General features: G+C 39.7%; 5 protein-coding genes across 10 annotated transcripts; 3 read left to right on the top strand and 2 right to left on the bottom strand.

Annotated features, from left to right (window-relative positions):
• Positions 1 to 39: 39 nt before the first annotated feature.
• Positions 40 to 3,184, bottom strand: LOC117617688 (probable inactive receptor kinase At4g23740). Of its 3 annotated transcripts, XM_034347172.1 has the most exons (5): positions 2,902 to 3,184; positions 2,712 to 2,792; positions 2,379 to 2,448; positions 1,073 to 2,303; positions 40 to 959 (listed from the first exon to the last, which is right to left on the bottom strand). In XM_034347172.1, exons 3-5 carry the CDS (start codon positions 2,415 to 2,417, stop codon positions 277 to 279), a joined length of 1,953 nt encoding a protein of 650 aa, XP_034203063.1. In that variant the 5' UTR covers positions 2,418 to 2,448; positions 2,712 to 2,792; positions 2,902 to 3,184; the 3' UTR covers positions 40 to 276. The 3 variants fall into 3 exon arrangements, with proteins under 3 accessions (XP_034203063.1, XP_034203065.1, XP_034203064.1); XM_034347174.1 differs by lacking the exon at positions 2,379 to 2,448 and having other exon boundaries at positions 2,902 to 3,183; XM_034347173.1 differs by lacking the exons at positions 2,712 to 2,792; positions 2,902 to 3,184 and having other exon boundaries at positions 2,379 to 2,701.
• Positions 3,185 to 4,631: 1,447 nt separating this feature from the next.
• Positions 4,632 to 8,387, top strand: LOC117617499. 4 transcript variants are annotated; one of them, XM_034346885.1, is made up of 5 exons: positions 4,632 to 4,733; positions 5,265 to 5,319; positions 5,472 to 5,503; positions 5,820 to 7,451; positions 7,756 to 8,387. In XM_034346885.1, the coding sequence occupies exons 1-5, from the start codon at positions 4,664 to 4,666 to the stop codon at positions 8,160 to 8,162; spliced, it is 2,196 nt and encodes a 731-aa protein (XP_034202776.1). In that variant the 5' UTR covers positions 4,632 to 4,663; the 3' UTR covers positions 8,163 to 8,387. The 4 variants fall into 4 exon arrangements, with proteins under 4 accessions (XP_034202776.1, XP_034202777.1, XP_034202779.1 ...); XM_034346887.1 differs by having other exon boundaries at positions 4,677 to 4,733; positions 5,414 to 5,503; positions 7,756 to 8,253; XM_034346886.1 differs by lacking the exon at positions 5,265 to 5,319 and having other exon boundaries at positions 4,639 to 4,733; positions 5,414 to 5,503; positions 7,756 to 8,253.
• A 152-nt stretch (positions 8,388 to 8,539) lies between these two features.
• LOC117617501 lies at positions 8,540 to 10,383 on the top strand. The gene is made up of 5 exons (XM_034346890.1): positions 8,540 to 8,906; positions 9,023 to 9,075; positions 9,336 to 9,500; positions 9,784 to 9,885; positions 10,015 to 10,383. The coding sequence occupies exons 1-5, from the start codon at positions 8,678 to 8,680 to the stop codon at positions 10,147 to 10,149; spliced, it is 684 nt and encodes a 227-aa protein (XP_034202781.1). The 5' UTR covers positions 8,540 to 8,677; the 3' UTR covers positions 10,150 to 10,383.
• Positions 10,384 to 10,493: 110 nt separating this feature from the next.
• On the bottom strand, positions 10,494 to 13,907 carry LOC117617500 (hydroxyproline O-galactosyltransferase HPGT1). Its single transcript, XM_034346889.1, has 12 exons — positions 13,380 to 13,907; positions 13,184 to 13,247; positions 12,817 to 12,866; positions 12,507 to 12,700; positions 12,205 to 12,268; positions 12,031 to 12,103; positions 11,778 to 11,901; positions 11,612 to 11,699; positions 11,468 to 11,518; positions 11,300 to 11,371; positions 11,098 to 11,210; positions 10,494 to 10,965 (listed from the first exon to the last, which is right to left on the bottom strand). Exons 1-12 carry the CDS (start codon positions 13,490 to 13,492, stop codon positions 10,943 to 10,945), a joined length of 1,029 nt encoding a protein of 342 aa, XP_034202780.1. The 5' UTR covers positions 13,493 to 13,907; the 3' UTR covers positions 10,494 to 10,942.
• Positions 13,908 to 21,052: 7,145 nt separating this feature from the next.
• On the top strand, positions 21,053 to 21,778 carry LOC117618453. The gene is made up of 2 exons (XM_034348018.1): positions 21,053 to 21,310; positions 21,548 to 21,778. Exons 1-2 carry the CDS (start codon positions 21,053 to 21,055, stop codon positions 21,776 to 21,778), a joined length of 489 nt encoding a protein of 162 aa, XP_034203909.1.
• The last annotated feature ends 2,204 nt before the right edge of the window (positions 21,779 to 23,982 follow it).

Below are 23,982 nucleotides of genomic sequence, written 5' to 3'. Positions count from 1 at the left end.
GGAACCGCAACCTATAATTCTGCATATGCTCTCCCTCCGTTTTCAAGCAGAGACAGTGATTGGTTTTACTAATGAGCAAAGACCCTTAAATTGAATATCACGTTCATCACAACCAAGCCCAGACAAATTGTACAATAGTCAAAGAACCAACTACAACAGGTAGTTCAACTAATTTCAGCACTAGCTGCCATAGATCCGAACGAATTTCAATTGAATTGAAAGATAAAAATAAATTTATATTATAATAACTAACAACTTGACTATGTAGAATGAATTTCACTGTGGCTGAGAGGAGGATCCTATCTCGGCTGTAGGAGGTGGAGGTGGAGGTGGAGGTGGAGGTGTTAAGACTGGGGTAGATATTCCTGATGAGGATGGTGGATTTCCAGTGTTGACTTGACGAATTTCCTCCACCCTTTTAACCACATCCGGCATGCTTGGTCGTTGCTCCGGCATTCTAGCCACGCAAGACATTCCTATTTGCAACATCTCTACCATTTCCTCCTCTATGTTTGGATACCTCAAGAGCTCTACATCAAACACTTCTGCTGTCCATTCCTCCCTGACCACAGAGTTCACCCACCTTACCAAGTGGATAACTTCTTCACCACCTGTTGTGTGTATGGGGCTTTTTCCAGTGAGGAGCTCAAGTATCAGGACCCCGAAACTGTAGACATCGGCTGCATGGGAAGACTTTCGAGTGTCTGTCACTTCTGGGGATCTGTATCCTCCAGCACGCGCTGCGGGCGGGGGCATTGGGCTCATCAGTGTTGCCAAACCAATGTCACACACGCAACCATATCCTTGAGAGTTGAGGAAAATGTTTGAGGCCTTTATGTTTCCATGGACAAGTTTTCCACCATTCTGTGTGTGGATATGAGCAATGCCTCTGGCTGCACCAATTGCTATTCTTAGTCGAGTCTCCCAGTCTAGTGGCGTCCTGCCCTCTCCTCTTTTAGCTGCAAGATTAAAGATGCATAAACACCATTATAAACACTGAACATAACTAAAAATCATCTGATGCAAATGAGTCAAAAAGAACAAAAAAAATGTAAGAGTGCTTTTGCTATACCGTGTAACAATGAAGAGGCACTCCCCTGCTCATAATAATCATACACAACAAGCTTCTCATCCTTGGAATAGTAATATGCCCTTAGAGCAGCTATATTCTCATGCCTGATACTTCCGACAATCTCCATTTGCTGCTCAAATTCCTTCTTTCCAACACTCACTTCCTTCAACCTCTTCACCACAACAGTAGTTGCATCTTCCAAAGCAGCCTTGTATGTTGTCCCAAAGGTTCCTTTACCAAGCACCTCAGCAGATGCCCTCAGCAAGTCCTCCAGATCAAATGCAAGATTAGAACCCTCAAAGAAGGAAAGCCTATTATTCTTGTCATGTTTCTCAGAAACTCCTTTATTTGAAAAGATTTCTTTCTTCTTCTGTGGTTTTTCAACTGGCCCATTTTCACCTTCTTTATTGGTGCAGCAAATAATCATCACAATAGCAATTACAACAAACCCCAGAACACATCCACCAATCACAATACCTAGTATTGCAGGTTCACCAAGGTTTGTTTTTTTTCTTGGTTGAGCATTAGGTGGTTGAACTGGAAGAGCTGGAGGAAGGGCCCATTGTGATGAAAGACCGTTACCTGAAAAGGCCCAACCTGGAAATCTTTGGAGAGACTGAGGCACATTCCCTGTGAGATTATTGTTAGCTAAATCAAGCTGTTGCAAACTAGGAAGATTGAGATCAGGAATTTCACCCGAAAGCGAATTGTTGGCAAGATTCAGAACTGTGAGGTGAGTCAAACTTGAAATTGAGGAAGGGATTTTCCCACTAAATGCATTGTTTGAGAGATTCATGACAGTAAGATTCTTCCAAGGTGAAAAATCTAAAGGCAATGGGCCGGAGAAGTTGTTGAATTGAAGATAAAGGGAGGTTAAGTTTTCAAGTTTAGAAAAATCAGCAGGGAATGGACCTGTTAAACTATTCAACCTGAGACTGAGAACCTGAAGGGCAGATAGGCGGCTGAGAGTGTTGGGTGGGATTGTACCATGTAAAGCAGCTCCAGGCAAATGGAGCTCTATTATTCTGGACTGGTCTTCGCTACAAATCACTCCAGTCCAGTTTTTGCACACAGAAGAGTTATCATTCCATTTGATAGAGTTTGAGTGAGAAATATTGTGAAGGAAATCCAGCAAAGCTTGCTTATCTTCAACTGGGTCCGCAGTGGCATGCAAGAAAATGGTTCCAATCAACAAAACGAACAAAAGCTCTACTTTCTTGTCCATCTTCTCCTGCAGGCAAAGCACAGACTGATTTCTTGATCCCAACCACACATGAATTTGGATAAATGAAATTCAAAAACTTACCATGAGAAACATTATAAACTGTGTATGAGCTGTGGTCATAGTAGGCAGAGCAGCCTAATTTCTGAAAGTACTGCTAATAAGTTTGACTTCATTAAATGCTTTAAATTTGAAGATCCAGTCAATAAAAGCAGCTGTTAAGTTTGAATTAGGAGAAAGAGAAGTGTATACTTTCCTTGTTTCACCAACTCTGTTAGGTTGCCAAGAAAATCTCTCACAAATTGTACTTTTTTTTAATTCCCATCACTTTCACATAAACCCAACAATGTTCGAGCTAGCATATACAGAGAAACCATACACAGCTATAATCAAAAGACAAATTAAAAAAAAACTTACTTGTGGCTTCAGATCACACCATAGGCATCCCAAAAATAAACCAACAATCAGCCTATCTCGATATCTTCCCCTTGCTGCTTCCTGCAACAGAAGTTTTAGTATTGGGTCATTTCATTTGGGCACACAACATTGATTGCTGCTGTGGTTTCAGAGACAGAGAGTCACAGAGGTAAATGGGCAAATGGGTAACCTGCAATGATGGTGGTGATGATGGAGATGAGCTGGGCTTGCTTGCCGAAGCAGCATGGCCACATGCAGAGAAGTTAGGAAGCCATAAATAAGATAATCATTATTGATGGGAAGAAACCCAATGGAGAAAAAGCTTGTTGCTTTATTTTATAGCGCACGAACAGGAGGGTGCATGTGGATTTGGAGAAGACCAAGAGATAAAGAAAGTCAAGAAGAAGCTCAAAAATGTTAAACAATTATATTTTTTTTGGGTCTAACGCTGGTGCAGTTGTTGAGCTCGAGAATTTGTTTTCCTCTTCTTTTTTTTTTTTCTAGCAAGAGGAAGCTAACAAACTAGGTTTTCTTTGTAGTTTTCTATCTTGTCTTTTTGTTCTAATTACGTACCAAAAGGAAATTTGTTCCTTACCTTTTTTTAATTTGAACATTTGGTCATATTTCTGTCACTATTCTGTGAGGTAATGATGTGCAGATAGACAAGAACTCAAGTAAAATGAATATGATATTAGATAGTCAAAATGCTTCTCAAACCTAATCCCAAAATCATGATTTGACTTTTATTATTGCTTTAGTGAGAGATTTGCCAAATAAGAACCAAGCAAAGCAAGAGATCGAGTGAAATTGAACAACCATCAAAGTTCCGGACATGTTAAAGAGTTTGTGTAAATTTTTTCTCTTAAAGAATTTTGAAAGGAATTACTCGAAACTCAAAAAGGCTTGAGAAGGCTTGAATGACACTCAAAAGAATCTCAAACGACTGAGCTGTTTTCAACTACTCTATGCCCTTTTCAAAATCTTCCAGTGAATTTACGCACTTCCTTTTGTGTTGTAATTCTCATAAATTCACATAATCTCAAGTTGGTATTATCGGTGCGATTTTCAAGTTAAGAGTAATTATCTTTGACTTCCTATTAAATTGTTAAGGCCCCCAATCAATGGTTCTAACCTTTGCACCGGTCACCTAATCTCCATTCCATTGGATACTTCACAACCACCGAAAGTGGCGCGAAAATTGCTCCTAGGCCGACCGAAGTACCAATCAAAGGTGGCCCTTCGCAAGATGCTGCCACGTAGGTTGTTGGGGGGAAAAGAACGGCCAATGTGGGACTTCAGATATAGAGTGCACGAGTGTACTGAGACCAATCGAAGCTATTAATTTCTTTTTACTAGAACTGCCTACTGGTCAATAATTAGTAATTTGGCATCCAAAGGTTACAATCAATGGGCTCACCTGCTGGCTGCTATTATTATTATTTTTTATTTTTCCTTTCAAAATCCTGCCTAACTCAAAGAAATAGGTTTTGCTTATTATATGTCAATTCATATTGGATATATATATATTTTTTTTTTGGGTCTGAAATTCATATTGGATGTTATTTACACTAAATCATCGAGGCATCTAATGTTATAGGAAAAAAAAAAAAACTGTTCGCAATAAATAATAAATTAATACGGTGCTAATAATTTGTTTGGATCATTTCATATGATGAAAACGAAAAAGAAGAAGATCGGATCGTGTAATCATGTGATTGGCTGGAAGCAATGATTTTATTTTGTCTTTCTTTTCTCTTTGGGTGCTGAACTCGGAGCATAAGCTGACCGCGATATATCGCCAAAGAAACCCAAAAAGGTAACAAATAAAAATGAAAATGAAAAGTCGGAAAAACAAAAAGAACGAGAAAAGAGAGGATAAAGAAGAAAGACCGGAAACACACTCCGAGTGATAAAAAAAAAAAGAACCATACGCCTCCAAAATATCGCGATAAATGAAAAACCCTAAAAAATCTGCCGCCTCCGTTTTTCTCTCCGTCGAGAAGGACCAATCTCTTTCTCTCTGTAAGTTCCTTAAATGTCTCGCTATTTCTCTTTTCAATTGCTTCCTGCATTACAACCATTTTCAAATATTTGTTTTTCTTTTCTATTTGTCGTTGAGGAATTGAATTTTAGATTTGGAATTTGGAATCTTAGATGTGGAACTTTGAATTCCTTTGTTTGGTCACTCAGATATGGGGGTGAACACAGAAGCTCTGGTATTTTACAGTGCTTTCCGTTGGCCGGAGGCATCTTCTTCCCGAAAAACTTTCGCCGGAAAATAATTTCATTTTCTTTTGAGCTTGTTGGGTTCCAATTTATACATTAGATGTTGAATTTCGAAAGCCAATTTGGAAGTATGCACATTTATATAGTGGCTGATGATACTAATCATAAGATTAATTCTAACCAATTTGGTAAAAAATGTAAAATGCGAGGTCTGTAAGCTGGAAAGAGAAATGAGAACCACATGAAACCTAAATGAATGAAATAATGAGGATTTGGATAAGTCTGCAGACTTTGTGGGAGTTAATATCAGGGTTTTTTGGTTTGAAGGGATTAAAGTTTACAAATTTCTGTGTTGGAAGGAAGAACAATTGAACCCAAACTTGTAAGAAACTTGTAAGGATTCTTGTTATATGTTAAATTGCATCCACAAAGTTTTCTTCTTTTTTGACCTTTATGAAATTTATGTAATTGAACAGGCGCAGAGACGTGAAAATCAGCTACTCACTGCTGAGTTTTACTTTGCTCCCTCTGTAGGTTGACGTACAGCGCCGAAGAGAAGAGAAGAAGTAAGTTCAGCATTATGATTTCACTTTTCTTTTCTTTTCATCGATTCTATTTATATCATCAACAAGCCCATGATTGAGTACAATGCTAACCCACTTGCATTTTCATTTGTTAAATCTACTGTGTCCTTGCATTATTGCATTCAGTTATTTCTCTCAGAATGGCTTCTGCTGCAATTTACATATTTTTAGATGAATTCAAATGTTGATATTACTTTTCAAAGTGAATCAACCTTACATGATAAGTTTGTTTTGATAGAAGATCATGTAGAAACTACTGCTGTATAAATGAAATGGTTTCGTGCTTACCTTGTAGCAGTGGTTCGAGAAAAAGATGTTTGTTGGGAATATGCTGAGAAATTAGATGGAAACAAGGTGAGATGCAAATTTTGTCAGAGAGTTCTGAATGGTGGCATTAGTAGATTGAAGCATCATCTATCTCGACTTCCAAGTAAGGGTGTAAATCCATGTAGCAAAGTGAGAGATGATGTTACTGATAGAGTGAGGACCATCATAGCATCAAAGGAGGAGGTCAAAGAAACTTCCAGTGGTAAAAAGCAAAAGTTAGTAGAAGCCAAATCTCCTGGAAATGTCTCTGCTAGTAAAGCTCTCATGTCTTTCGATACACCGACTCCAATTCAGAAAGTTTTCCCTAATGTCACTCCAATGGTCCCTCCCCCCTTGAATAACCTGGAGAATGCAGAGAGAAATATTGCTCTGTTCTTTTTTGAGAACAAGCTTGACTTCAGTATAGCTCGTTCTTCATCCTATCAGCTAATGATTGATGCCATAGAAAAGTGTGGTCCTGGATTTATAGGTCCATCTGCAGAAACTCTGAAGACTACATGGCTGGAAAGGATCAAGTCTGAAATGAGCCTACAGTCAAAAGATATTGAAAAAGAGTGGACTACCACAGGTTGTACTATCATTGCCGATACATGGACCGACAACAAGTCGAGAGCTTTGATTAACTTTTTGGTTTCATCACCCTCACGGACCTTTTTTCATAAGTCCGTGGATGCATCTGCATATTTCAAGAACACAAAATGCCTTGCTGATTTATTTGATTCTGTCATACAAGATTTTGGCCCAGAAAATGTTGTGCAGATCATCATGGATAGTAGTTTCAACTACACCGGGGTTGCGAACCATATTTTGCAGAATTATGCAACCATTTTCGTGTCTCCTTGTGCATCTCAGTGTTTAAATCTTATTTTAGAGGAATTCTCAAAGGTGGATTGGGTGAACAGATGTATCTTACAAGCACAAACCATTTCAAAGTTCATATACAACAATGCCTCGATGCTTGATCTGATGAAAAAGTTCACTGGGGGGCAGGAACTCATTAGAACTGGCATCACGAAGTCTGTTTCGAACTTCCTTTCCTTGCAATCTATGTTGAAGCAAAGGTCAAGGTTGAAGCACATGTTCAACAGCCCCGAGTACTGCACTAACTCCTCTTATGCAAATAAAACACAGAGCATTTCATGTATTTCCATTGTGGAGGACAATGATTTCTGGAGGGCAGTGGAAGAAAGTGTGGCCATCTCTGAGCCATTTCTCAAAGTGTTGAGGGAAGTATCTGGAGGGAAACCTTCTGTGGGTTTTATATATGAGCTAATGACCAGGGCTAAGGAATCAATAAGGACATACTATATAATGGATGAGAACAAGTGCAAGACATTCTTAGATATAGTAGATAGAAAATGGCGGGATCAACTCCATTCACCTCTACATGCAGCCGCAGCATTTTTGAACCCTGGCATCCAATATAATCCAGAAATAAAATTTCTTACATCTATAAAGGAGGACTTTTTTAAAGTTCTGGAGAAGCTACTCCCCATGCCTGAAATGAGACGTGACATTACTAGTCAAATATTCACATTTACAAAGGCAACTGGGATGTTTGGTTGTAGCCTAGCAATGGAAGCAAGAGATGTAGTTCCACCTGGTAAGTATACAGTTCAAAATTATAAGCATTTCGGTATGTGCACATGTATAGACACATACGAGAATCATATTGCATCACACATCTGTAATCTGGATCTGGCAGTCCTTGTATTGACACATCATACATATGAGAATCATGTTGCATCCTCTAAATCTACCTCCACTGGAACCAGAAGTTGGATTTTCGACTGCCTAAAGTTGTCCAACTAGTGTTCATTCATGCTTTGCATACGAGAGAATGGTGTTTTCTTATGTTTGTTTGCCCTATTTATTTCTTGGATCTGAAAACTTGTAACTCAATGTAGGGCTTTGGTGGGAACAATATGGCGATTCTGCACCTGTTTTGCAACGAGTTGCCATCAGAATACTCAGCCAAGTTTGCAGCAGTTTCATGTTCGAGAGGCATTGGAGTGCATTCCAGCAAATTCACTCGGAGAAGCGCAACAAGATTGATAGAGAAACACTGAACGACCTTGTCTACATAAATTACAATCTCAAGTTAGCAAGACAGACAAGAACCAAGACTTTAGAAGCTGATCCAATTCAATTCGATGATATTGACATGACTTCGGAGTGGGTAGAGGAGAGTGATAATCCAAGCCCAACGCAATGGCTTGACCGTTTTGGTTCTGCTCTGGATGGGAGTGACTTGAATACAAGACAGTTTAACGCTGCCATATTTGGTTCAAATGACCACATCTTTGGTTTATGACTCTGAAAATCCTCAAACACCAAATCCTGTGTCTTTATAGTGATCAGTGTCCTTTCTTGATGTTGTGATTGCCTTGTATCTAATCCTTGACATGCACTTTTGTAACTTTGTAGATTGAATAGTTGTAGACTTGTATTTAGTCTCTAAGAACTAATTTTACTTTTTCTTTTTCTTTTATCATGAAGATAAATATTGCAATAAGTTAAAAGACGAATTTTGTATCGATATTGTCAATAGTGTATCCGTAGCATGCAGGTGTGAAATTATGTTATTTTTCATGTTTTTTCTTGTAGTCATTTTCGAAACGACGTGTCGTTGGAAACATTGATTGCTTCAAGTAAAATCCGAACGGAAATGTCGTTGGTAGCCCCCGCGTAATAAAACGCGCAAGCAAGAGCCTTCTTCTCTTTCTTCTCAAACAAGAACTTCACTTTCTCTTGACCAAAAAAAAAAGAAAAGAAAGAACTTCACTTTCTCTCTCCTCTGTGAATTGAATCTCTGATATCTTGGCGATAATGGACTACGATTACAGGACCAGGTCGGGTTCGCCATACGACTCTCATGTCTACCGTCCTGCCACGTCATCAGCGCCGTCTAGTCATCCGATGTACGGACCTCCATCGTCGTCGTCTATGTACCCTCGGGTGGGTCAACAGGGGCAAACGGCGGCTCCTCCTCCGTACGCTCACTCAGGCCGTCCCCTTCCCCACCACCAAACCACAACTCCTTCCTCTTCTTCTTCTTGTAAGTTGTAAGCCAACCCCATGATCCAATTTTCCCCAAACTGATCGAAATGTTTGCTTAGGGTTTTTTTAAATTGTGGCATCTTATCGTTGCTTTTCTGTTGCTAAAAATTTCAGCCGGATTGGGCATTCGAGTTACTATAAAACCAGAGTATCGGATCACTCCTCCGGTAAGCTTGGCGCTTTAATTGTTGTTTGTCATGTAAACTGTAAAAGATTCAATCTTTCTTTTTAGAAAGTTATATCAATGCATTTCTGCCTCATGTTCATGGTTATTGCTTATTGGGCAAATTTCTGAGCTGCGTTCTGAATGCAATTATGTAGAATTGGGAAATTTCAGTCAGTGAACGTTTTCTTGAAGATCGAACTTTGTGTTTCCAAAAGATGTTATCTGATAAAATTGGGTTTGGCCTTGATTGCTCTTTTTCAGCCTACTTTTTCATTTCAAGTTGGAGATATACCCCGCAGCAGTTTCCAATTCGATTTTGATTTTGAGAGGAAAGTCTTGGCTGAATTAGAAAAGGAAACTCAGAATTGGGCCAAGCTTGGGCTGGAAAACCCTCCCCAAAGGCCTGTGGAATCACCATCTTCATCCGTATGTCATTTTCTCTTTCACATTTGATAGTTCTCTTTTTTTGTAAATGTAGCTGGTGACTTTTACATTCTTCATCAATTCATTGTGCAAGTCTTGTAAATGAATGCAAATCAAACATGAATTACTTATAGAAGTAGTTTTTCCGTGTGTCAAATCTGTCATTAATATACATAAAGGCCACTATTACAAAGTTGTTTTTGAATTCTTTATTGTTTCAGTTGAGAATGATGTTTCTTGGCTGGATTTGTTGAAATTACCTTTGTGCATATTATTGTTATTGCAGGGTTCTGTTGCAGATCCCATTGTCAGCAAATACATTGCTTCAGGTCTCAGCCGAGAAGCAGTTCCTCTTGCCGTAGCAAATTATGGAGACAGTCCTACTAAGGTGCTTTCTTGAGCTCTCTGTCTATACGCATTAAGCTTGATTAACTATAGCAAGTTCAGAGGGTGCTGGTAGTTATGATCTCAAATTTAGCTGTTTAAGTGCAAGAATGTTTTTATTTCTGTTTTCTAGGTTCGAGAATTTGCCAAATCATTCACCCAACTTCGAGAGATGGGATTTGCATCAAACGATGTTGCCGAAGCCCTAATCATGTATGAAAATGACACGGACAAGGCAGTGGCACATTTTCTCAACAGTTCATCATGAGACATTCATGAAACATTATTCTTGTATTTACCCTTATAATAGTGTGATGCTATCTTTCTTGCGAAAGTTAGGGTCCAGTTTTTTTGGCTTTCCTACACTGATTGTAAAAAAATTATTGTTTTTAGCTTTACATATGGTGATCATTGTAATTTGGTCAGAGCTTTTCATATTATGTTACTTTTGTTTGAGTTAAATATCAATAATTGGAAACACACAGCCTTTTATATTTGTAAATCGGTCAATTTCCTTGTCAAATTAATGGTAATCATCAAATAAGATTTATGATATTTCAATGCTGCCAAGGAACTTGGCCAAAGAGAACAAGAATAGCTTACGAATTCAACTGAATAAGAATACAACCAACCATCTTTGGTTATCATCTTTGGTTATCATTCTAGAGATGAGAAACTTTTCCAAAGTTATGTGGTATTATTAATCGATACAAAAAAATCACAAATTTCTATTTCTTTGAATAAAGAATGATAACCCAAGGACAAGAAAAGCATGCTAACGAACGCCCTATATTATTCTTTCCGAATTTGTATAATTGAAATCTATACAGCTCGGTTCTTCTAAGCATGATTTGTCGAAATCCCATCTTCCCCATCTGCCGTGTCCCATTCTGATGGGCAAGACGCCCAGAATCAACTATCAATTTGAGCTAGGATTTTTCCTCCAATCTCTTCCACATCATGCAGGCTGGAAACATCACTAAGGGATGCGAAAATATCTTTCAGACCTTCTCTCTGCCTCTGGTTGATATTTTCGCACACGACCTCAAAAGCAAATCGAATCAAACACCCGCACAAATAGCTCCTGAGAGAGCAAAGGTTTATGTTAACAAATCACCTTGGGGAGGTAATAAAATGAATTGTAAGCGGGCTCATAAATTCTGATGTGGTTGTGTGTGTGAGAGAGTAAGTCAGAGAGGGAGAGAGAGAGAGAGACCTCCCGTCCAAGAAGAGCAGCAAAATTTGGCTTCATCCACATGTTTAACATCAATCCCAATAAACCAAGACCCGACACTGATATCATCATGCGCATAGGTACGGAGTATAGCTCTGCAGAGTCAATTCAACAAAATTCAGTCATTGCTCTGCATAGTGATGGTGCAAATGATGGAACCAGTTCATCGGAGAAGAATACTCACCTATTGATTGAGACAAATTTGGCCAAAGCTTGAGATATGACGTACATCTCACCTGAAGCGTGGCGGAAATATCTGTTGGATGCAGAAACTTGGTTTTCAGTTTAAAGAGGAAAATATCTGGGAGCTTGAAATAAGTTGTATGCTGAAATAAGTTGTAGTGACACTTACGATTTTTTATCGCCAAACTTCCACCATTCTGGTTCATACCATTTTTGGCTCCTGAAAAAGACCAGCGAGCACAAATATGAGACATTAGATGATCTTTCAATTCACATTTACCTCTTATCTTGTTAACACGTTACATATACTCACGGCTCAGAGAAAACTTCGCCCGATTTCATGCACCCCATATAAACACGAGGTTTGTCTAAATGAGTTGCGAGTGTAGCTCCTAGAGCATCTGGCCAGAAATGAAAAAAGGATAAGCATACAAATGCAAACTGAAAAATGAGTCCATCTAATAAATGTTAATACTAACCAATATTTACATAAACATCATCATTGACTTTGGAGTAAAACTCAGCATTCCATTCTTCAGCAGCATGAGCGAAGAACAGTTTAGCCTTCTTTGGGAACTCTTCAGGTGCCTCTACATGCGTATCCTGCCAACAATGGGAGTGGAAATAATCACAATACTGAAGCTAACATCTCCATATGCCAAACGCACATGCAAGCATGCATGTACACCAAATTAAAGGAAGTTACTTCATTCAGTGACCAGTAAAACGTACAAGAATAATGAAGTCCTTAGTCTGCCTGTTTTCATTGTCAATGGCTCTGTCCAAACTATCCCCATGATTTGCACTGCAGGACAACATATCATCCGATGAAGGGCTCTAACCAACTATCATTGTATGTTTGGCATGGAGCATTACAGAATTAAAGAAATACAATGAAAAGTAAACCTTCTTCCAATTACAAATCGTGCGATTATTCCCTTTTCATTCTCCATTTTTTTCAAGGCAGCACCTGTAAATTAACATGCAAATTTTAAAAAACCTCCAAAACAAAAAATGATAACCTTCAACGCGCTTACTAGAACTAAAACATTGAACAGGAACATTGCACAACATTCCACATGATCTGTTATCATTCAAGAATTTATATACAAGACCAAATCATACGTGTGCCACATTAAAAAGAAAAATAAATTTAACTGTAACAAAAACAGAAAATAGGTGAGCCCAAAGAAAGATTAGTGCATTACCTGTTCCCATCCACGCCTTACGAATTGCATCTCTATTGTTTTTGCGACCAAAGGTTGTAAAAATTCCAATCACCACTAGTGGCCTTCTCTTATAATCAGTTCCATTAATCTCTGTGGAGCGCATCGAAGTAAAACCCTCCTGTCTAGCTGCAGCCAACTCCATCTCAAGAGCTGATAATTTCTTATGTTGTTCCCTAGCAACCGAAAGCCCACGTCAGAACCATAGATTCATATGTAAACTAAGAATCATAAATAAAAAATTCCATCAGAAATCTTCAATTAAACCAGATAACAAATGACTAAATCTTACCTGCAGGCTATGATTTTCAATGTATCATCCACTGATATGACAGATCGCCCCTAAAAAAATCACACAAAAAACAGTTTCCAGTGGTAAACTCAATTAGTCCTCCTGAGTAGTTCAACTAGCTATACAAGTATACATCTGAGTTCGAACAAGTATAGAAAGGCACTTCATATTGGCCAAATAAGAAAAAATCATCCATATGGATTGCGGTTGGTGTTAGGCAATAATAGTTCAAACTGGTGTTGCCTCAAGTCAAATGTGAATTTTGACTCAAAAACCAAATTTGCTCACATGCCTGAATCAATTGGGAAAAGAGAAAAAGAAAAGAATCGAAATTTCAATCTTAAATACAAAACTAAGACATACCCACCTGCCCAATAATCCTATCGAGTTCTTTGATCAAATAAACCCTGTTCTCCGAATCCTGCCACAGCCTACATCCCAAAATTAATGTCAGAAAATCCCCAGATCAAAGAAAAAGGGAGGGAATCATATGGGTCGAATTTTCTGCAAAATCAAATGAGGTGCAAAAGAGAAGAGAAGAGAGAAGAGAGAAGAGAGCAAACCGGCCAGCCACATAGATGGAAGCGAAGGTGGCGAACATGGAGACCAAGAGCGTCGGAATCCGGGATCGGAAAACACGAGCACTCGATGCCCTGCCCTGCATTTTGTCTGCCATTGTGATTGATTGTGGTCTCAATCTGTTTCCAATTTGAGTGCACAACGGCGCAAGGTTGACAGTTTTCAGTTGATAGAACAGTAAGCATAGAGTATATATTGGCTGTTCTATCAGCTCGGTGAAAACGATGGATTTGGGTTGGCTTACATTGTCCGAAACAGATCTGCAATTTGACCCCAGTCTAGATTTTTTAATGTCAGAATAAGAAAAATCATATACTGTTTTTATTTGTCTTCCTTTTTTAGCAGTTCTTCCTTGTTTAGCTAATGGATTCAGACTCTGAGAATGGTGGGTATGTTGCTTCGGTGTGAAGTGAGTGTTGTGGTGGTTGCGGACGATATGAATTTAGTGTTTGGGTTTCAGCGCCACCGCCTAAAGTTGCAACCTTTTCTAATTTCTTTTCCGAATGCATACTTGCATACATTACAATCGATAATGAATGTCACATTCAGCCTTCTACTTTATATTTCATTTTATTTTTTGAGATCTTTATTTAATTAAGGATATTTTCGGAAATTTTGAATGTTGCTAAGCCTTTTACTGATTGACACTTGGATCCGTGATCGCTCAACCCCAAGGCCCAACATGGCTATTTTCATAGCGGAGAGAGGTTCTTTTGTTTGAGAGTTCATATAGTCCTATCCTATCTCTTGAGCTCCATGCAAATGCGGGATTTTATAGTTGTATAATGTTATTGGGCCTACTTCGACCAAAAAAAACCTCAAACTTCACGGCAACGCAGCCCAAGCCGATATGATTATTTTAATTTCTGGTTGATCGTTGCCCAAGTTTTTTTTTCCGCAAAAAATAGACATTACAACCCGAAAATTCTCGGACACACATACTCAATGAGGTCAGAAAAGAAAACATGCACTATATGTAAAGGAAGTCCAACTTTCCACGTAGGAAAGGGACAACCCATGACCTAAGTTGGCTAAGGCATCAACCAAGAAATTTATTCTCTGAAAACATGTGTAATCTTGATGGAATCGCAAAAGGAGCTCAAGTGCCACACATCATGAATTAACATGTTGTGGACGCACAGAGTCAATAGTGAGCTTAGAGTCTCTTTCAATCAAAATCTTTTTCCAACCACGCTGAACCGCATGCGCCCAGCCACCTGACCATCACTATCTCTTTCTCATAAGCATTGGATCTTGTGCTTTGTTTGGAATATATACTAGTGTAGTAGACAGAACATCAGATTCACAATATTATTGAATTTCCATGCACGCACCTTTTTTATTCTATTTATTAATGTATTGAAAAAATTAAAGAAAGTTGAGTTTTCGTCTCAAAATTAATTGACAATAAGAAAGTAGTCTAATCCATTATAAACTCTTATTAAGTTGTTTAATTTTTTAATTAATGTAGGACATTTTTACTTTCATATTCTCACATGAACTAATCTTTTAAATCTTCACAATGCAATGCGACATTATTAAACTCACAACATAAGCATGTCTCTCATAAAGCTAGAGATAATTGTACGTAACTTGTTTTTGGATGAACATGAAACTTCCTAAATGTTTACGTAACTTCTTCCTTGTCATTTACCCCGTAATTGACTATAATATATGTTTTTTGTTTGGGTTGTCCATAATTGACTATAATAATGAGTGGATTATAGTTAGTGCAACTTATAATTATAGTGCAAGCCACAAAGGCAAAACGCCAATTTAATCGTGCCAAAGGGACTCTACCATTGCTTTTGTTGGCCCAGAGCCATGATAAATTGATATCTTTGTATATATCTTAACTTCATACAGAAACAAGAATTATATACATGAATGGAGCAACTATTCTAGGTAAGGAGTTATATACATACAAGGAATAGCTATTCTAGGTAAATAGATACTGATGATATAATAATTACATCCAGTTCCTACAATCTCTCAATAACAGATCATTGACTTATTTTCTTTCCTTTAACAATCCCCCTCAAGTTGGAATGTGGATATTGATGACACCCAACTTGCCAAGAAGTGAATTGAAGGCAGGTGCCCTCAATGGTTTGGTAAACAAGTCAGCTATATGTTCTCCTGTTTGCACATATCCAGTCTTGATCTCACCTCTTTCTATTCTTTCACGAACAGTGTGACAATCGAGCTCAATGTGTTTGGTTCGTTCGTGGTACACTGGATTCGCTGCAGTGTATAAGGCCGCTTGATTGTCGCAAAACAACTTTGCAGGTTCATAATGTGCAACATGCAGATCCTGCAGCAGATATCTTAGTCAAGTGAGTTCACATGTAGCTGCAGCCATTGAACGATACTCAGCTTCGGCAGATGATCGTGATATTGTAACATGTTTCTTGCTTTTCTAAGACATTAGTGCATTACCAAGGAAGATGCAATATCCAGTGACTGATCGGTGTGCGATTGACATCGAGCCCAATCTGCATCACAATAGCCAATTAATTTTAACTTGTTCTCTACAGGGAATAACAACCCTTGACCTGGAGCTTCTTTAAGGTAGTGAAGAAGACGATATGCAGCCTCAAGATGTTGGCGTTTAGGCTCTTGCATAAATTGACTGAGGGTGTTGACTGCATAAGTGATTTCTGGTTTGGTAATTGTGAGATAGATTAGCTTGCCAACTAACCGGCGATACCGAGTAGGGTCTTTGAGCAGTTTACCTGTAGGAGATAATATCAAATCAAGATCCATGGGAACCTTGGCTGGTTTAGCTCCAAGTAGTCCAGCTTCTTCCAAAATGTCAAGCGTATACTTGCGTTGACAAATAGAGATCCCAGTTTTTTATCGTGCCACCTCAACACCAAGAAAATATTTTAAGGATCCGAGATCTTTGATTCGGAATTGACTGCCAAGAAAGTGCTTCAGTTTACAGATTGCCTTTTCATCATTACCTGTGATTATCATATCATCCACATAAAGCAATATAATAGTTAGGGAACTTCCCTGTACATGTGTGAACAAAGAGTAATCGGCCCGAGATTGCTTGAAACCAATGCCACAAATAGCATATGAAAACTTGCGAAACCAATTTCGTGGAGCTTGTTTTAGTCCGTATAAGGACTTGTGAAGTCGACATACAACATGCTCCCCCTGTCGACGAGAACCAGGCGGGGGTAACATGTAAACCTCCTCTTGGAGGTCGCCATGGAGAAAGGCATTATGGACATCCATTTGATGTAGAGGCCAATGGTGAGCAGTAGCAATAGACAGTAAGCAGAGGACATTGATCAATTTTGCAACAGGAGCAAATGTGTCGGTGAAGTCAATACCTTCGCGTTGATTGAACCCTTTGGCAACAAGACGGGCCTTGAAACGGTCAACTGTGCCATCCGAGTTATATTTGATTCTAAAGATCCACTTGCAGCCAATTGGGCGATGGTTGGGGGGCAGAGAGACCAAAGACCAGGTGTGGTTGGCTTCAAGGGCTTGCAACTCAGAGTGCATCGCAGCAACCCATTTGGGGTCCTGACAGGCCTGTGCATATGAAGAGGGCTCGACCAACCGAGAGATATTACATACAAAATTCCGATAGGCAGGAGATAAGCCAGAGTAAGAGACATACCTATGAAGTGGATACCGGGTGCCAGACGTGAAGGAAGAGACGACCCCAGGTGTGAGCAAGGCCATGTGATGGGCTTGATAGTCCGAAAGATGAGAAGGAGGGCGTTTGACACGCTCAGACCGACGAGGTAAATGAGGGGGGTCGGTGGGGGTGAGATGGACGGAGAGATCCAAGGAGGTCGACGGCATGGAGGGATCAAGGGAGGTGGACGATGGGCCAAGCAAAGGCAGAGGAGGATTAGAGCCGCCATCAATGGGAGAGAGAGGCGGCATGGAGAGTGAAGAGGTAGAAGGAAAAGATGGGCCGGAAAGGGGAGTAGGAGCGGAAAGTGGGGCGGGGTGAGCTTGGGCCAGATCTGCTTAAGGGTGGGGGAAAGGTGGGTCAGCTTGGGCCGGGTGTAAGATAGAAGAAGTGGGCAAAGAAATATCTGAAGTGGAAGGAGGAATAGGAAGAGTGGGCGTGTCAGGGTGATGTGCAGGGGGATGAGCAGACAAAGGAAAAATGTGTTCATGAAAAACAACATCCCGAGAGACAAAAAATTTCTTTGTGTCAAGGTCAAAGAGGCGATAGCCTTTCTGACCAAGAGGATAACCAAGAAAAAGACAACGACGAGCCCGAGTGTCAAACTTGTGAGTGGGTGTAAGGTTAGTGGCATAACAAAGACACCCAAAAACTCGGAGGTGCGAATAATGAGGGAAAGTCCCATGTAAGAGCTCATAAGGGCTGTGATGAGAGAGTAAGGGGGTAGGAAGCCGATTGATGAGGTAACACGCAGTTTGAAGGCTGTCGCCCCAAAAGTGTAAGGGTAAGTTGGCTTGGAAACGAAGGGCGCGACCAATGGTCAAAAGATGGCGATGTTTGCGTTCAACGACCCCATTTTGTTGAGGGGTATATGTGCAAGAATGTTGAAAATTAGCGCCATGAGTGAGGAAGAAGGAGCGCATGGATAGGAATTCACCACCATTGTCAGAACGAAGAGTTTTAATGGAACGATTAAATTGAGTTTTAACCCAAGAAAAAAATGATTGCAATATGGGTTGTGTGTCAGATTTAAAATGCAGAAGATGAACCCATGTGAAACGAGTGAAATCATCAACAATCGTCAAAAAGTAACGTGCCCCAGAATGGGTACGGGTGTTGTGAGGTCCCCAAATATCACAATGAATAAGATCAAAAGGTGCAACTGTTTTAATTGAACTGGAAGGGAAAGGTAATCTAGTTTGTTTAGCCAAAGGGCAAACATCACAAATATGCTGGGAATTAAACATTATTTCGGGAATAGTCTTGGATAAATGGTGAAGGGGTGCAGGGGACGGATGTCCAAGACGTTGATGCCAAAGATTGGAGATACGACGAACATGACTCGAGAGGTGAGGGTTTTGGGTAGGCAGGAGGTAGTAAAGCCCATCAAAATGCTTGCCCAGGCCAATCGTCTTCTTCGTATCCACGTCCTGCACAACACAAAAATCCGGAGAAAAAAATTACAATACATCGTAGAGCCCGAGTTAATTTACTGACAGACAATAAGTTGACACGAAATTTTGGAACATGTAAAACTCCATCAAGAGACAGATCGGAGGATAATTTAATAGACCCAATGTTGCATATTGCTGCTTTGTCTCCGTTGGGTAAACCAACAAATTCATGATGCGTTGCGGTGTGATTATGTGTAGGAGACGAATGAGAAATGTGATCTGTTGCTCCGCTATCAACAATCCAATATAACGTGGAATGTGGATCATGTTGTGCAATATTACAAGTGGGTGTAATGATACCTGTTGCATGTGCCAGTGGCTGACCGTTACCCTTTTTATTGCGAAGCATGGCAATAAGGTTGTGGTACTCCTCGTTGGTGAAGGTTGGGCCATCAGCAGTGGTTGGCTTGGCAGTGTCAGTATGTTTGGCTGGTGGCGGATGAATTTCAACATTGTGAACTGTTGGGCTGTAACGTTGGTTTCTGGGCTTGACATTTTTCCCATGCCATTTATGGCCCATAGGGAAACCGATGATGAAATAGCAGCGTTCTTTCGTATGTCCATCTCCATCGCAATATGTGCACTTCAGGGATTTGCGGGGTTGTGAAGATCCAGGCACTGAGGAACGGCTGATTTGCATTGCATGGGAAGTGATCAGACTATCATTCCGGCTGGTCACCTCAACTTGGCGCTCATGCTGAAGAACCAGACCGTGAACCTTGCGCGTATCAGGCAAGGGATTCATCATCAGAATCGATCCTTGAACCGTAGAGTAGGTGTCGTTCAAGCCCATCAAGAACTGCATCACTCTCTCTCTTTTTCTTCTCTCTCGGTAAGTTTCTTCATTCCTTCACAGTTACAGGAAAAAGGCTCTTGGTATGAGGCTAACTCATCCCAAAGAGCTTTCAATTTCGTGTAATAGATGGAGATTGATTGCTGTCCTTGTCGACACTCGACAATTTCTTGTCAAATCTGATAAATTCTGGAGTCATTGCTCTGTGAAAATCGATCTCGAAGATCATTCCAAACAGCAGCCGCTGTTTTAGCGTAGAGAACACTGCTGGCTATGTCAGGATGTAGGGAGTGCAAGATCCATGACAAAACCATATCATTGCAGCGTTGCCATAGTAGGAATTTTGAGTCATCAGATGATGGTGTCTTGACAAATCCATCAACCAATCCAAGCTTGTTCTTGGCGCTAAGGCTAAGATGCATAGATCTGCTCCATTGGCCATAGTTGTGGCATTCGAGCTTGAAGTTAACTAGGGAGAGTCCAGGTGTGTCGGAGATGTGTAAAGAGAGTGGATTGGAGAAGGTGTCTGTCGGCTTTGTGGTATTTGATTCACCCATGGCTGTTGTGTCTCTATGGTGTTTGATATGTGTGTTTGTGTTTGTAGCAGAAGGTGTTTGTGCTTCAGAGTCGTCTAGAGCTCTGATACCGTGATAAATTGATATCTTTGTATATATCTTAACTTCATACAGAAACAGGAATTATATACATGAATGGAGCAGCTATTCTAGGTAAGGAATTATATACATACAAGGAATAGCTATTCTAGGTAAATAGATACTGATGATATAATAATTACATCCAGTTCCTACATCTCTCAATAACAAATCATTGACTTATTTTCTTTCCTTTAACAAGCCACAGAGAAAAAAAGAAAAGTAAGAACATGTTATAAAAGTCTTTATGTGGAGCCCACTAACTATTCATTACTGTTCATTCACTATTCATTACTGTTCATTTGGCGGCTTTGATAGAGTTTGTCTGTCACGGGTGAATAGTGATGAATAGTGATGAATAGTGATGAATAGTGATTTTCTCAGCCTATAAATAAGAAGAGAAACGGAAAGAGAAGGAGAAAAGAAGAAAAAGAAAGAAAAGAGAGAAGAGAAAGCAGAGAGAAATTTTCATAGAGAGAAAATTCAGTGAGCCACATATGTTGTAAACACTAAAGTTGTAGCCACAGATTTTTATAGTGAAAGGTTACCGCTGCTGCTCTCCGAGGACGTAGGCATAGCCGAACCTCGTTAAAAGCTGTGTCTTATCTATTTTACATACAGCTCAATATCCGCACATATCTCAGGTTATTTTATAACACGTTATCAGCACGATAGTCTCTCCTTTTATTTCTGAAATTTTTTCAACTCAACACTATGTGGTTATTCCTCTGTCTCCTTTACTGTTATTTAAAGTATGGTGCGGCATTAACGTCCATACAACAATTTAATTTGTGAATTTACTTTACAGCAAATTAACCTACTTTAAAGGGTGGTGCGGAATTATCGTCCACGCCTTTACTGTCATTTAAAATATGATGCGGGATTAACGTCCATACAGCAATTTAATTTGTGAATTTACTTTACAGCAAATTAACCTACTTTAAAGGGTGGTGCGGAATCATCGTCCACGCATTTACTGTCATTTAAAATATGGTGCGGGATTAACGTCCATACAGCAAACAATTTAATTCATGACAATTTATTTTTATCATCAATTAATATACATGAATAAAGAAATTCATATTAATAAGTGGTTTAAATGTCTCAGATCTCAAGCCTAAAGTTTTGGATGGCAAATTTGGCAAAACTGGAGTTTGCTGCCTTGGACCTTTCCAGGGACAACTTTTTATCATGGGTCCTGGATGCCAAAATTCATCTACGAGCCAATGGCCTCGGACAAACAATTGTAGATGAGAATAATGCTTCGCCTGAAGAGAATGCGAAGGCCATGATCTTTCTTCGCCGCCACATCCATGAGGCGCTGAAAAGCGAATATGGGGTGGTTGATGAACCGTTGGTTCTGTGGAAAGCTCTAGGTGAAAGATACGATCACCAGAAGACGATGACTCTTCCAAGAGCTAGATACGAATGGACCCCCTTGAGATTTCAAGATTACAAGTCAGTGTCCGAGTATAACTCTGCTATGCACAGAATTACCTCATTAATGAGGCTATGTGGAGAAAATATATCTGAGGAGGATATGCTCGAAAAAACTATGAGCACTTTTCATGCTTCAAATGTCCTCCTTCAACAGCAATACAGACATAGCAGTTTCAAGAAGTACTCGGAACTTGTATCTTGCCTCTTGTTAGCTGAGCAGAATAATGAGCTATTATTAAAGAATCACCAACCTCGCCCAACGGGCTCAGCGCCACTTCCTGAAATAAATGCTGCATCTCAGGAAGTGAATGGCACTTCATCTCGTGGTAATATCCACAAACGTGGGCGATGGGGCAAGCGTGGCCAGCGAGAAAAAGAAAAATGACAAGTGCACCTAAAGTGGCAACCGTACCTGAAAGTCAAGAAATCTCCATAAATTATCCGTCCACTGATGAATTGTGGAGTAGAAATGAGATGATCATCGATGATATATTTGCATTCTCAGTGGCTGCTGAAATCATAAAAGATGATGATATTGAACCGTGCTCTATTAATGAATGTACACAGAGGCAAGATTGGCCTAAGTGGAAAGATGCAATCCAGGGAGAATTAAATTCTTTGGAAAAAAGGAGTGTTTTTGGACATATAATTCCAACTCCACCCAATGTGAACCCTGTAGGTTACAAGTGGGTATTTACAAGAAAGCGCAATGAGAAAAATGAGATCTCAAGGTATAAAACGCGACTCGTTGCGCAAGGTTTTTCACAAAGGCCTGGAATTGATTATATGGAAACGTACTCTCTAGTAATGGACACAATTACATTCCGTTACCTAATAAGTTTGGCGGTTTCAGAAAAACTTGAAATGAGACTCATGGATGTCATTACCACATATTTGTATGGAGAATTGGATACAGATATATACATGAAAGTTCCAGAAGGATTCAGGTTACCTGAAGCAGCCAGAAATAAACCACGGGGCATGTTCTCAGTTAAATTGAGAAGATCATTATATGGGCTAAAAAAATCTGGACGAATGTGGTACAATCGTCTCAGTAAGTATTTACTGAAGGAAGGATACACAAATGATCCTATTTGCCCATGTGTGTTTATTAAGAAATCAAAGTCTGGATTTGCGATAGTGGCAGTATATGTCGATGATATGAATCTAATTGGAACTTCTGAAGAGCTTCAAAAGACTGTTAATTATCTCAAACGTGAGTTTGAGATGAAAGACCTTGGAAAGACAAAATATTGTCTTGGCTTGTAGATTGAGCACAATGCTAATGGAATTTTGGTGCATCAATCAACTTACACTGAGAAAGTATTGAAACGGTTTGGCATGGATAAAGCCCATCCACTTAGCACTCCAATGGTCGTTCGGTCGCTTGACATTAAGAAAGACCCATATCGTCCAAAAGGGGATGATGAGATAGTCCTTGGTCCAGAAGTACCATATCTTAGTGCCATAGGTGCTTTATTGTACCTAGCACAATGTACCAGACCAGACATATCATTCTCAGTCAATCTGTTAGCAAGGTACATTTCTGCTCCAACATGGCGACACTGGACCGGCATCAAACATGTTCTACGATACCTTCGTGGGACAACAGACATGGGGTTATTCTATTCCAGTGAATCGACCAACGCCCAGAGTATTATTGGTTATGCTTATGCAGGATATCTCTCTGATCCACATCAAGGACGATCACAGACTGGATATGTATTTACATGTGGAGGAACTGCGATCTCATGGAGGTCAACAAAACAAACATTAGTGGCCACATCTTCCAATCACTCAGAAATACTTGCCCTCCATAAAGCCAGTCGTGAATGCGTTTGGTTAAGGTCGGTAATCCATCACATCCGAAGCACATGTGCCCTACCCTCAACAACAGACACTCCAACAATTCTGAATGAGGACAATGCAGCTTGTATTGCTTAGATCACAGGAGGATATATCAAAGGTGACAGGACCAAACACATATCACCAAAGTTTTTCTATACACATGAGCTCCAGAAGAGTCAAGAAATCAAAGTCAGACAAATCCGCTCAAGTGATAACCTGGCAGATCTCTTCACTAAATCATTGCCGAAATATACTTTCCAAAGGTTAGTGCATGGCATCGGATTACAACAACTCTGCAAGCAATCAAGTTGGAGCATGCAAAATCAGGGGGAGCATTTAAGAGTCCTCTAACATAGGACATATGCACGTTGTACTCTTTTTCCTTCGCATAGATTTTCCCACTGGGTTTTTTCAAGCACGGTTTTAATGAGGCAACCAATCTAGGGACATGTGGTCTCCAAGGGGGAGTGTTATAAAAGTCTTTATGTGGAGCCCACTAACTATTCATTACTGTTCATTCACTATTCATTTGGCGGCTTTGATAGAGTTTGTCTGTCACGGGTGAATAGTGATGAATAGTGATTTTCTCAGCCTATAAATAAGAAGAGAAACGGAAAGAAAGAAAAGAGAAGAAGAAAAAGAAAGAAAAGAGAAGAAGAAAAAGAAAGAAAAGAGAGAAGAGAAAGCAGAGAGAAATTTTCCTAGAGAGAAAATTCATTGAGCCACATATGTTGTAAACAC

This window comes from Prunus dulcis, chromosome 2 (genome assembly GCF_902201215.1).
Source record: "Prunus dulcis chromosome 2, ALMONDv2, whole genome shotgun sequence".
Lineage (NCBI taxonomy): Eukaryota > Viridiplantae > Streptophyta > Magnoliopsida > Rosales > Rosaceae > Prunus > Prunus dulcis.
Note: the sequence above shows the minus strand (reverse complement) of the source record. Positions and strands in the feature narration are given on the sequence as shown.

What these genes read in the sequence shown, in the direction of transcription:
- LOC117617688 (XM_034347172.1), bottom strand. Translation starts at nt 2,417, where the DNA reads ATGACCACAGCTCATACACAGTTTATAATGTTTCTCATG. An exon ending in AGTTTATAATGTTTCTCATG is followed by an intron (nt 2,304 to 2,378) that starts GTAAGTTTTTGA and finishes CTTTGCCTGCAG; the next exon opens with GAGAAGATGGACAAGAAAGT. An exon ending in TGCCTCTTCATTGTTACACG is followed by an intron (nt 960 to 1,072) that starts GTATAGCAAAAG and finishes TTAATCTTGCAG; the next exon opens with CTAAAAGAGGAGAGGGCAGG.
- LOC117617499 (XM_034346885.1), top strand. Translation starts at nt 4,664, where the DNA reads ATGAAAAACCCTAAAAAATCTGCCGCCTCCGTTTTTCTCTCCGTCGAG. An exon ending in GGACCAATCTCTTTCTCTCT is followed by an intron (nt 4,734 to 5,264) that starts GTAAGTTCCTTA and finishes TTTGGTTTGAAG; the next exon opens with GGATTAAAGTTTACAAATTT. An exon ending in CGCCGAAGAGAAGAGAAGAA is followed by an intron (nt 5,504 to 5,819) that starts GTAAGTTCAGCA and finishes ACCTTGTAGCAG; the next exon opens with TGGTTCGAGAAAAAGATGTT.
- LOC117617501 (XM_034346890.1), top strand. Translation starts at nt 8,678, where the DNA reads ATGGACTACGATTACAGGACCAGGTCGGGTTCGCCATACGACTCTCAT. An exon ending in TCCTTCCTCTTCTTCTTCTT is followed by an intron (nt 8,907 to 9,022) that starts GTAAGTTGTAAG and finishes TAAAAATTTCAG; the next exon opens with CCGGATTGGGCATTCGAGTT. An exon ending in TGGAATCACCATCTTCATCC is followed by an intron (nt 9,501 to 9,783) that starts GTATGTCATTTT and finishes TTGTTATTGCAG; the next exon opens with GGTTCTGTTGCAGATCCCAT.
- LOC117617500 (XM_034346889.1), bottom strand. Translation starts at nt 13,492, where the DNA reads ATGGCAGACAAAATGCAGGGCAGGGCATCGAGTGCTCGTGTTTTCCGA. An exon ending in GGCGAAGTTTTCTCTGAGCC is followed by an intron (nt 11,519 to 11,611) that starts GTGAGTATATGT and finishes GGTCTTTTTCAG; the next exon opens with GAGCCAAAAATGGTATGAAC. An exon ending in CTGCTCTTCTTGGACGGGAG is followed by an intron (nt 10,966 to 11,097) that starts GTCTCTCTCTCT and finishes TTGCTCTCTCAG; the next exon opens with GAGCTATTTGTGCGGGTGTT.
- LOC117618453 (XM_034348018.1), top strand. Translation starts at nt 21,053, where the DNA reads ATGTCTCAGATCTCAAGCCTAAAGTTTTGGATGGCAAATTTGGCAAAA. An exon ending in GGGTGGTTGATGAACCGTTG is followed by an intron (nt 21,311 to 21,547) that starts GTTCTGTGGAAA and finishes CTCCTTCAACAG; the next exon opens with CAATACAGACATAGCAGTTT.